This window comes from Equus asinus, chromosome X (assembly GCF_041296235.1).
Source record: "Equus asinus isolate D_3611 breed Donkey chromosome X, EquAss-T2T_v2, whole genome shotgun sequence".
In the NCBI taxonomy this organism is placed as follows: Eukaryota; Metazoa; Chordata; class Mammalia; order Perissodactyla; family Equidae; genus Equus; species Equus asinus.
In genome coordinates, this window is record NC_091820.1 from 50,137,023 (window position 1) to 50,149,886 (window position 12,864).

Sequence of the window (12,864 nt, forward strand, 5' to 3'; positions counted from 1 at the left end):
CTAAAGAATGCTTATCATTCTTCTCCTTATTCCCATAACTTGTAGTCTAGTAATTCCCACTAAGGTGTTAGCTAATGACAGGCTTGAGGTACGGTCCCTTCCTGTGACATTTGCTTTTAATAACTAATGCATATAGCCAACATTTATTGTACAATGACTCTTGGCCACACACTGTTATAAGGACTTATGTGTGTTTACTCATTTCATCTTTACAACAACCCTATAAGGTAGTTATTATTATCATCCTTATTTTAAAGATTGTCCCAGACTCATAGGGTAGTTGTATGATGAAATGAGTTCATACATGTGAAATGCTGAGAACAGTGCCTGGGAACATAATAAGCACTGTGTAAATGTGAGCTATAATTATTAGTATTACTCTTTTTGTTTTCTTAGTGCAAGGTGTGAGGCCCAGAGAAGTATCAGTCCCTATTGACCCTTGATAAACTCCCCAAATGAAGGGCTCTGAAGAGATCCCACCCCTGCCTTCAGACATCATCTTCTTGAAGCTGCACCCCCGACCTGGGCTACAAGAGCAGCCCCAGGCTTGGTCACAGCCAAATCTAGGCCAAAGCAGCTACAGTTTCAGGAACCACTTAGCTCTGGAGGGTTGAATGAATAGACCTCAAAAATAAAACTCCCTGGACAAAGCCCAGTTTCCCTGAGAAACACAAAATAACCTGAGCCATTCTTCTCGCCAAGTTTTTCACTTTTATTTGCCTATAATGATCCATTGTAATCATGTGGCCTTTACTACTTACCAATGTATTGCTTTCACATTGATTATCTCAATTTAGCCTCATAATAGACCTGCAAGGTGCCTGAGAGAAGGATGAGGATCTCCAGGTAACAAAGAAGGCTGCTAAAATCCAGAGGGAGAAGGGAGTTTGTCAGTAGGATTTGTGGCAGAGCCAAGACTAGAACTTTGGGGTTCTATCTGCCTTTCATTTTCTGTGTGTCAAGGAAATCTTTCCCTTTTCTGGTACTCAGTGTCCCCATCATCTGTAAAATGAAGTGATTGGACCAGATGGTCAACAGGACCCCTGACCTACATCAATGTTCCCTGACATTCATCTTTTCAACTCCACTTTGCTTCTTTCCTGGACCCCAATCCCTGTCTGGGCTGGTGTATAACTCCCCAGGGAAAGACAGCCAGCATCTCCAAGCAACCGGCAGAGGGCACAGGAAGCCTGCCAAGGAGAGCTATTCTGAAACAAGCCACTGCGGGGCAAGGAGTCTCTCGCCAGACTCAGAAACAATTATAGGCATTGCTGGGAGGAAAGAACTAGAGAAGAGCAAGGAGGAAAGATCCTCAGGAATTATCTGGTGCAAGTTCTCTGGTTCAGATGGAGAAACTGAGGCCAAGAGAGGGGAAGGATCTGTTTTAAGGTCACAAAGCAAGTCAGGAGTAGAAATGAGACTAGAAGCCAATTTCCTAACCTCAGACACTGCTCCTTCAAATGCATTAACCAGCTGCTGCTATAGTACTGTCGTCAATTGTTTCTCAGACTGTACATTGTTTACGCTTATTAATTTACTAAATTTCAATGACAACAGCTACCACTTTGTGGATGCCCATGACATGTCATGAATGGTACTAGTCTGAGAACCTTACATACTCTGGCTCCTTCGATTCCCCACAACAACCCTCTTAGGTAAGGAGTGTTTTGTCCCACTTCACAGATGAGAGGGCAAGTTACACTCAAGCCTTTGTGACTCCAAAGCCTGTGCTTTTAAAGAACCCACAAAGCAACCCCATGCCCACTCCACACAGCCCCCTCATAGGGTGATATACTCATCTATGACCCTCTTCCTAGTGACTGGTAACCTTGGACGTGCAATAGCCAATGGCAATTATCAGTTAATGGAGTCACTAGATATGTTTATTTGTTGGCTTTTTTGATTGTTGGTTTTAAAACCACTGCAATAAAATTTACTCCCAATAATATTATGCCAATTTTTATGTCCTTAAAGCCTATAAAAAATGATAAATATAGAAAGAGAATGCCTGTAAACATATTAATGCCCTTCCGGGAAAAAGCGAGCTTATTGCTTCTGTCCTGATCAGACCCGAGTTCTCTAAAAGTGGAATGTGAGAGACGACAGGACAGGTCAAGAGCTATCAAGCTAGACCACCCTCCACCACCACCACCAAGGAGAAGAATTTTAATTAACTACCCTTAAAAAATACTTTGCCCTAAAATCATCTGGAGAAACTATAGCATACCCCCTTATGAAGACATTCTTAAGTCTCAAAGCCAGATAGTCCCTTCTAGTGTTTATTCAACATTCTTTCTACTACATTTGTCCATGAATGGCGGCGTGGTGAGCACCTTCTTGTCAGCACTCAAATCAAATCCCCTGAAAACTATAGATAGCTAGACAAAAGCACTAGACTTGGAGTCAAAAGTGAGATTTGAATCCAAATTCTGTCATAATCTCTTAAGACTTTGGATAAGTCACTCAACCTCTCTGAGCTTGTTTGCTCACTGGCAAAATGAGGGTAATCTCTCCCACCTCACGAGTTTACTTTAAGAATTAAATGAAAGCAATGTATGTGACAGCACCCTGCAAGATGCTGGATAAAAAGCTACCACTCAATGAATGCTGAGAGAAGCACATTATTGAGCTGTCCTCTGCCTACATTCTCCAGGTCAAATAACACAGAGTTTTGTCACCAGAAGGTGCCTAGAGATTTCCAAGACAGCCCTCTCCCCTTCATAGGAAAACTGAGATCCAGTGTGATGAAAGGACTTGTCTCAAAGTCATACAGACAACAGGGCACAGAGCTGGGACAAAACTCCAGGTCTCCTGACATTCAGCCCAGAGGCTTTCCTTGACACTAGTCTCTGGATTCAGCTTTTGTTGGTGGAGGAGGGGAAGTTGGCAAAGCCGGTAAAATGTCCCACAGTCTAAGGAAAACAGGACACTATGGCTGTCTTGGGCATCATTAAATGATCCTGGTCACTCTGTTGCCATTCCCAAAGATTCGGTTTTGGTTCAAGGCTGAATTGAGGTGTGACTACAGGAATTCAGCCCAAGGAAGTGGCAAAAATTTCCCAGTTTTAGGATCAGTCTAGTCCCCGGCACCTGACTGTTGGGAGCATTCCTTTCAAGACATTCCTGGCAGAAGGTGGGGTTCTTGGGAGGGCACTAGAGTTTGGCTGGCTTCTGGAGTCCTAAATGTTTCAAACAGTGATTTGAAAAAGCCAGCTCCCACCTTACCTTAGTGTCCAGGACTCCAGTGCATGCCTTGCTAGCGTCTCTCTCTGCATCCACTGCACCCATACCCAAATGAGACTCCTGGGGCTGCCCTGCCTGGCTGGACCCCTCAGGCCCACTGCCAGCCTTCTGCTCCTCCATCTCACTTGGCTTCTCCTCTAGCTTCTCCATGACAGCTTTGGTGGTGACCCTCCTGGCACAGGTGCCCAACTCAGAGGACTCTCTAGCATTGTCATCTTCATTGAGGAAGCTGACCACAGTCTCAGTGTCTTCGTTGAGCTTCTTGAAGGCGGAGTGCCCCCTGGTGAAGGCACGGAGATAGTGGTGGCTGCTGCAGTTCTGGGGTGTCTGGTTGTCCTGGAACTCGAAGACTGCTGAGGTTGAGGCCAAGGCTGAGGCCAAGACAGCAGTGGTGCATGGACCTGCGAGAGCCTGGCCGGGTGTCTCCTCACCCTCAATGTTCATTTCAAAGGTGCATGAGGCCTGGGAGGTCTTGCGGTGGCAGCGCTGGCACCTCCTAATGGTGCTGCCCCACAGTGCAGCCTCTGGGGGGCAGGACAGGTTGAGGGGGAATGAGGCCCTGGAGGTGGCACTTTCCAGGATGAAACCTTCGCTGCCACCCACAAAGTAGGCCTCCTGCTGGCAGCCCATTTGCAGCTCTTCCCGGGATAATGCCTGCCACTTGCGGGCAACCTCGGCCATGTTGCTGAAGAACTTGACAACACCACTGAAAGGTGTGGTCTTGTCTCGGCACAGGCGCCCAGGGCTCTCCTCGTAGCCCCCTTCTACATTCCCTTCCAAGGTGGAGCCCTCAATGATGGCCTCCAGCTCCTGGATTCTGGAGTCTCCGGCCGATTTGTGCAAGACCTCACAGTTCCCAGAGAACATGCTTTTCAGGTAGCTCCTGGCCCACTCACCAGTACCGGGCTGCTCAAGGGTCTCTTCCTCCAAGGGGTCTTCCTCTACTTGAATGTCAAAGCCATCGAAGGCCAGAACTTTATGGTTCACCCTCTTGGGGGTGTGCACCAATCTCTGTACATCTGCAAGGAAGGTCTCCAGGCCCTCAAGGTGGCTCGCGTAGGAATGGCGGAAGGGCTTCCCGGCCTTCTCTGCCTTCCTCATCCGGCAGATACCTGGCACCTCCTGAGGTTCCTGGGCCTGGCTGTTCCTAGGGGTAGTACTCTTGGAGTCCCTAGTTGAAGGCTTCAACCTCTTGAATGACTTCATTCGATCCATTAATGTGAATTTGAGTTTCAACTCTGATGGCCGGGAGATGCCTCCCAGTAAAATCATGGACTGGGGTCGCTTCCCCTGACTGGAGGCCCCTTTTCTGCGGCTCACAAAATTCCAGATCTTGTTGATTCTGGTTTTCTTCTTGTTCTGACCACTCTTTTCTCTGGGATTCAATTCACCCTGATCACAGTGCTCAGACTCCTTCAGCCCCACCTTCCCAGCCAGGCCTTCTACCTCAGAGCAGCCTGGGAAGACCTGAGCCAGGTAACCATTGGGCACCAGCTCAGAGAGGGAGGCAGCACGGCAGCTGCTGAGAGTCTCCATGGTCACAGCAGACTACGGGGCCACCAAGGCACAGAGGGAGGGGTGGCCGGTTATTTGCAGCTGAAGGGAAGAGAGAGAGGGGAGCTAGATTAGATAAAGCCACAAACAGTGTTCTTTAAAGACTTGTCACGATCAAATACATAGAATATGCTTTGTCACCACTGTGCCAGCAAATCTTTAGGACCTTTACAAAGAAAAAATTCATTAATTTGAACCCCATTAGTTTAGGATCTGGATTGGAGGAGATCACAGCTTATCCTGTGTACCAAGGAAAGCTTTGATTCCTATTTAAACTCAAACATGCTTCAGTGGGACATAACTTAAAGCTATTATTATTATTATATCTTGACAACTGAGCAAATACATTTTAAAAAAGGCAAAAAAGAAAAAGCTGAAAGGTACCTCAGCAGTCCATCTCTTTGATCCTCTCATTTTACTGGGAGGTACTGGAGATCCAGAGAAGACATCTGTATTGCCTAACCTACAAGGCCAAGGGAGCAGCAGGTAGGGATCCAGTCCATACTTCTCTCTCTCATTTGCTCCTACATTCACTCAGGAAACCAGCAGGTAGTGAATTCGCCTGCCAAATCACCTGCTCAGCACTGACCCCTCAGCTAGGTGCTGGACACCACTGAGATGAAACAGACACATACAGCTAGCCACCCAAACTCATAGGCTACTGGGAGAGACTGCTGGACATTTACAATTACAATACAATAACAATTACAATACAGCCTGATAAGTGCTCTAACAGAGGTACAGATAAAGGCAGAGGAAGCTTAGAGGGAAGGCAGGAGGAAACAGTAGACTGAGAGGAGGATGAGGGCTGGGGAAAGGTGGATAGACAGAAGATTAGGGGCCCCTAAGAATGCTTCTCAGAACAGCTAGGACTAGAACTAGGAGCTCAATCATGATGGAGTCTCTCTCCAACCAGTGCTCTTTGTCTCACTTCCTTGCACAGCCTGAGAACAGAGTTTGCTGAGAGGGAGAGAGGCCAGAAGCCAGGTTGATGTTCAGAGGCTGAAGGGAAAGAAAGGGAAGAGAGGGGAAAGCAGTCAGAGCCCAGAGCCCCAAAGACAGTTTCTGCCTTCTTGGTGGTTTTGCCAGGGGTCACCTTACTAGCTCAGAGTCTGTTCGTTCTTCCTTCTCTGGTCTAGACTTCAAGGTTAACTTCACCAGAGCTGGATGATGCCTTTACTCTGTGTCCTTCCTGTACTTATGTGTATAGCCTGCACAAAATCTATTTGACTCAGAAAATGTTCAAGTTGGAAGCGACCATCTAAAGATTATCTAGTTTGGAAAAATGGGACCAAAAGGGAGCAGAGACTTGACCTAGGTCACACATCAAGCCAGTGGCAGGCCAACAGAAGCTTAGTCCTCCCGCATCCCAGGCCAAGAAGAGCCCTTACTTCTGTCCCACACTGCCACTCTCATCCTTGAGTTCTGTTTCTCCAAGTAGGCTGTCAAACTCAGGATGATAATAATAACAGCTAACATTTATAAGTATGAGGCACTACACTAAGTTCTTCTTTTTTAGTTCTCACAGCATCCCTGTCAGGTAAGAACTATTGTCATCCCCATTTTAAAGATGGTGTAACTGAAATGGAGAAAGGTTAAATGATTTACCTAGGTTTTCCACAGCCACTATTAATAGATGTGGGATTTGAATCTAGGCAGTGTGACACTGGAAGCCATGCCCTTAACCATTATACACACTTCCTTTCTAGAACAGGGCTTTACGCACAGAGGATGGTCCATATACAAGTCTGCCTGCCTGCCTGCCTCCTATCTCCTGAGTTTGTTTGGCAATACCAGAGCAGAATGTGCTTCCAAAAAAGGCATCTGGACACGTTTTTGGTGCCAGGGCCCAGAGTGGGTCATGGTGAGGGAGAGTTGTTGGTGGGAGATTACCAATGTACCTGACAATGCTCCTACACAAAGCATTCCCAAATTAGGCAGATAAACTCAGGACTCTCACTTTCACTTTCTCCAGTTTTCCAACTGGCCATAGCCCTTCCCTCTTGGGATTTGCTCCGAGTACATCCCCAAAAATAATATGTCCTGAAAAGAGCCAGTCTTAGCCTCCAAGTACAACTAAAATCAAAGATAACTTTGAGCTTCCCTAGTCTGCTCCACCCACCATTTCATAGGATGAAACTGAGGCACAGAAAATTCAACTGAAAAACATGACAGGGGCACATTGTGTATTTATGCACCATCCACAGTGAAGAGCTGGAAGGGACGTTGGAAACCACCTAGCTGGGCCCCTCCAGCTGCAGCAGGGTAACTGAAGACAATGAAGGTCAAGGGACCTGCCCTCAGCACACAATTAGTGAATGAAAGTGTAGGGCCAGCATTCCCAGTATGTAGGCCAGGCCACTGTGGCCCTCTGGTTCTAGTGTTTAGAGGAAATTCACCAACAAAAGGGGAGACTACAAAGCTGAATTTCCCTATGGGAGTACTTAAGAATGGACACAAGAGAAACCTATTTTTAAAAAATCCCATTTGTTTTGAGCATTGTTTTATAAGAGTCTCAGGATATAGTTAAGATTAATAAAAGGGATATATGAGGTGAAACTTTTATCAATGGATTTGAAAAGATTCATTGAACCAAAAAGACTCTTTCTTAGACAGAAGTAGAGCCATCATCACAGCACACAACAACAGGGGCCTCCTTTGTCAAAAGCAAACACACTCCATTCATGCCATAATTGAGCACTTATAATCCTGCATTTTGATTACCTGTTTGTGTGCCTGACTCCCCCACAAGACTGGGAGCTTTTCCAGGATAAACACTAGGTCTTGTTTACCTTGTAGCCTCAGTGCTTACCAGGTGCTTGGCATAAAGCTGGTGCCCAATAATGAGGATCTAAATCAGGAGTCTGCAAACCAAGGCCTGCCACCTGGTTTGGAAATAAAGTTTTATTGGAACACAGCTACACTCATTCATTTACGCATTCTCCATGGCTGCTTTTGTGCTACAAAAGCAGAATGAATAGTTTCAATTGAGACTGCATGGACATCAAAAGTCTAAAATATTTACTATCTGGCCCTTTACAAAGAAAGTTTTCTGACCCCTGCTCTAACTAGTATTTCATATGTACAGTCTTCTATAGTTTACCATTTTTACATTCCTCTAGAGTGGGTACCTATCGCTCCATTTTAGAAACAGTCACAATGGGACTCAGGAGAGTGAACTGATTTGTATCACTCAGAAATATTCCACACACATAGGTAAGATTTAGCAATGGAAAAATTTTTCATTTGTCATAATCCAAGGCTCCTGGTCCCATAGGCAATGTGTGGCAGAGCTAAGACAAGAACACTGGGCATCTGATACCAAGTCCAATGCCCACTGTCCTGCACCTGACTCCTTCCTTAGGAGCCTTAAGTAGAATAATGAAAGAAGATTTATTGATAATTTCTACCTAGGTGCCACTGCATGATACAAGAATTGCTTAGGTGCATGATACAAGAATTACTGTGAGTATTAAAGGAGATAATTCCTAACACAATAAAGGTGATAATGACTAATAGGTCTCTGGAACTTACTCTGAACCAAGCACCAGGCTAAGCACTCTTTATATGTATCGTCTCACTAATCCTCATTACACAACTAGCAAGTATTATAATCCCCACTTTAAATTCAGAAAAGAAGGCCGGTTGTGTGACTTTTGTCAAGTTCCTTAGTCTTTTTGCACCTCAGCTTTCTCAACTGCAAAATGGAAATAATAATAGTACTAACCTCATAGTGTGGGTGTGAAAGTTCAACTAGTTTATACTTAAGAAAGCACATAGCACAATGCCTGCTACATAGCAAGCATTCAATAAATGGTAGCTGCTGATAAAAAAAGAAAGTAAAACATAATCCAAGGAATTGCTAATTGAGTGGTATGATGTGCCAGACACTGCCATACTTAGAGGAGCAGTGTGGATTGTGATTAAAGAACACAGGTTCTGGCATCAAACAGATCCAGTTCAAATCCTGGCTCTAAGTATGACCTTGGGCAAGCTAACTCTCTCACTTCTGATATTGGTAATTTCTGTCTTGTTTCTTTTCTCCTGGCCATTATGGCTAGAGGCTAATTAATGTTATTGATTGCGATATTGTGATTAATAACAATAAGTATATATTTGGTCTTCTTCCCATTTCTGGCTCAGAGCTCCTAAAACCCTTGAAATTTCCTAAGTGATGAGAGCAAGTAAAGTGTCTTTTGTTATGTTAATGACGTGACTTTTGGTTGCCAAGAGAACCAACCCTGTAATTAGAGAGTTGGAACTTTCAGTCCCACCCCCGACATCTGGGGAGAGGAGAGGAGATGGAGGTTGAATCAAGCACCAATGGCCAATGATTTAATCAATCATGTCTATGTAATTTAGCCTCTATAAAAACACAAGAGAATGGGGTTCAGAGAGTTTATGGGTTGGTGAACATGCGGAGATTTAGGGAGAGTGGTGCACTTGGAGAGGCATGGGGGCTTCCATGCTCTTTCCCCATACCTTGCTCTATGTATCTCTTCCATCTGGCTGTTCCTGAGTTATGTCATTTTAAAGTAAATCAGTAATCTATTAAGTAAAATGTTTCTTTGAGTTCTGTGAGCCACCCTAGCAACTTGATAGAACCTAAGGAGGTGGCATCTTTGGGACTTCCAATCTATAGGTGGTTGGTAAGAAGCACAGGTGATAACCTGAGCTTGTGACTGGTGTCCGAAGTGGAGGTGGAGAGAAGTCTTGCAGGCCTGAGCCCTTAGCCTGTTGGATGTGATGCTATCTCCAGGTAGATATTGTCAGAATTGGATTGAACTGTAGGACACCCAGCTATTGTTGCAGAATAGCTTGGATGTGTGGGGAAACCCACACTGAAATTGGGTAATCAGAATATTACTCATCTTCTAGTGAAAAACAGCTTTCGTTTTCATTGATTTTTCTCTAGTGTTTTTTTATTTTCTATTTTATTGATCTCTACTCTCATCTTTATTATTTCCTTTCTTCTGCTTACTTTGGGTTTAATTTGCTCTTCTTTTTCTAGTTTCTTAACATGGAAGGTAAGGTCATTAACATGAGACCTTTCTTCTTTTATATAATATAGGCATTTAGTACTATAAATCTCCCTGCTAGTACTGCTTTAGCCAAACCCTGAAAAATTTGATATTCTAGCCATTCTTCAATTCACTAAAAACATCTTTGTTGGATATTTCCTAGGTGTTAGGCATTATGCTAGTTGCTGGAGATAGAGCAGTGAACATGACAAAGTCCCTAGCCTGATGGAGCTGATATTCCAGTAGAAAGAGAAAGATGTTAAACATGGAAGTAAGTAACAAGATAATTTCAGCTAGAGTTAAGTGTCTCTGTCAGCCACTAGGGATGAGAGGGGTGCTAGAGGGTCATGAAAGGCCTCTCTGAGGAGGTGACATTTGAGCTGACAGTTCCTTGACAAGAAGGAGCCAGCTGGGTCAGCATGTGGCCTCCAAGCATACTTCCTAAGTGAGTCTACTGGCAAGTCAAGCTGGATGGTTTGGTGAATTCAAGGAATTTCAGAGTTGATCAAGGCAATACACTAAAAAAGCCATCTGGTCCTGGACTTTTGTTTTTGGGGAGGTTTTTGATTACTGTTTCAATCTCCTTACTAGTGAGCAGTCTTTTCAAATTCTCTACTTCTTCTCGATTTAGTTTTTGAATGTTGTATGATTCTAAGAAATTATTCATTTCTTCTAGATTATCCAATTCTTTGACATATAGTTTTTCATATTATTCTCTTAGAATCCTTTGCATTTCTGTGTTATCTGCTGGACTTTCTCCTCTTTAGTTTCTGATTTTGTTTATTTGAGTCTTCTCTGTTTTTCTTAGTGAGTCTACCTGAGGGTTTGTCAATTTTATCTTTTCAAAGAACCAGCTCTTAGTTTCATTGATTTTTTTCTGTTGTCTTTTAGTCTCTATTTCATCGATCTCCACGTTGATTTTTATTATTTCCTTTCTTCTACTGATTTTGCACTTTGTTTTTCTTCTTCCAGTTCCTTTAGGTTCACTGTTAGATTTGTTTATTTGATATTTTTCTTGTTTGTTGAGGTAGGCCTGTACTGCTATAAATTTCTCTCTTAGTATGGCTTTTGAAGTATCCCATAGATTTTGGTATGTCATATTTTCATTTTCACTTGTCTCCAAGTATTTTTAAATTTCTCCTTTGATTTCTTCACTGACCCAATAGTTGTTCATTAGCATTTTGTTTAATCTCCGCATGTTTGCAGCTTTTCTAGCTTTCTTCTTGTAGTTGATTTCTAGTTTCATACTGCTACGGTCAGAAAAGATGCTTGATATTATTCCAATCTTCTTAAATTTATTTAGACTTATATTGTAGCGTAATATGTGATCTATCCTAGAGAATGTTCCATGTGCATTAGAAGAGAATGTGTATTCTACTGTTTTTGGATGGAATGTTCTGTATATATCTATTAAGTCCATCTTGTGTGATGTGTCATTTAAGGCCGTTTCCTTAATTGAATTTTGTCTGGATGAACTATCCATTGATGTAAGTGAGATGTTAAAGCCCCCTACTATTATTGTGTTGCCGTCTATTTCACCTTTTATGTCTGTTAATATTTGCATTATGTATTTAGGTGCTCCTATGTTGGGCACATAGATATTTTCAAGTGTTATATTCTCTTGTTCGCCTGTTCATTTTATCATTATGTAGTGCCATTTTCTGTGTCTTGTTACAGTTTTTGTTTTACGTCTATTTTGTCTGATATGTGTTGCTACTCCAGCTTTCTCTTCATTGCCATTTGCATGGAATATCTTTTTCATCCCTTCACTTTCAGTCTGTAAGTGTACTTAGATATGAAATTTGTTCTCTTCTATGCAGTATATAGGGGTCTTGTTTTTTTTATCCATCCATCCACCCTATGTCTTTTGATCGGAGCATTTAGTCCATTTACACTTAAAGTAAGTATTGATAAATATGTACTTATTGCCATTTTGTTACCTTTTTTCCGGATGCTTTTGTAGTTCTTCCCTATTCCTTTCTTCTTCTCTTGTTTTCTTTCCTCGTGACTTGATGACTTTCTTTAATGTTGTGTTTGGGTTCCTTTCTCTTTATTTTTTGGGTATTTACTATAGGTTTTCAGTTTGTAGTTACCATGAGGTTCATATATAACAACATATGTAGATATCTATTTATATTAAGTTGATGCTCTCTAAAGTTCGACCTCATACTAAAACCCATACATTTTTACTCCCCCTCCCCACATTTAATGTTTTGACATATTTTACCTCTTTTAATCATGTGTATCCTTTAACCTTTTATTGTTGATATAGATGATTTTAGAACTTTTGTCTTTTGAACCTCATGCTAGCTTTATAAAAGTAGTTGATCCACTACCTTTATTATACATTTGCCTTTACCAGTGATATTTTCTCTTTATAATTTTCTTATTTCTATTTGTGTCCTTTTCTTTTCCACTTAAAGAAGTCCCTCTAACATTTCTTGTAAGGTCAGTTAAGCGGTTAAGTGGTTATTTTTTCCTTGTCTGGAAAACTCTTTTTATCTCCTTCCAGTATGAATAATAACCTTGCTCGATAAAATATTCTTGTTCGTAGGTTTTTTCCTTTCAGCACTTTGAATGTATCATGCCAGTCCCTTCCAGCCTGTAAATTAGTGTCTGCTGAAAAGTCAGCAGATAGCCTTATGGGGTTTCCCTTGTATGTAACTTGTTGCTTTTCTGTTGCAGCTTTTAATATTTTATCTTTAATTCTTGACATTTTAATTATAATGTGTCTTGGTGCAGGCCTTTTTGTGTTCATCTTGTTTGGTACACTCTGTATTTCCTATACCTGGATGTCTGTTTCCTTACCCAGGTTAAGGAAGTTTTCAGCTGTTATATCTTCAAATAAGTTCTCTGCCCCTTTGTCTCTCTCTTCTCCTTCTGGGACATCTATAATATGAATGTTAGTATGTTTGATGTTGTCCCAGATGTCCTTTAAACTGTCCTATTCTTTTAAATTCTTTTTTCTTTTTTCTGTTCAGCTTGGGCAATTTCCTCTACTCTTTCATCTAGATTGCTGATACATTCTTCTGCGTCATCTACTCCG

General features: G+C 42.4%; 1 protein-coding gene across 3 annotated transcripts in view; it reads right to left on the reverse strand.

Annotated features, from left to right (window-relative positions):
• ARHGEF9 (Cdc42 guanine nucleotide exchange factor 9) overlaps positions 1-12,864 on the reverse strand; it is a 332,248-nt gene that overhangs the window by 264,319 nt on the left and 55,065 nt on the right. For all 3 annotated transcript variants that reach the window (XM_070501918.1, XM_070501917.1, XM_070501916.1), the window contains exon 2: positions 3,226-4,839. In XM_070501918.1, the coding sequence (XP_070358019.1) occupies positions 3,226-4,779 (1,554 nt within the window). In that variant the 5' untranslated portion in view covers positions 4,780-4,839. The remainder of the gene's footprint in view (positions 1-3,225; positions 4,840-12,864) is intronic.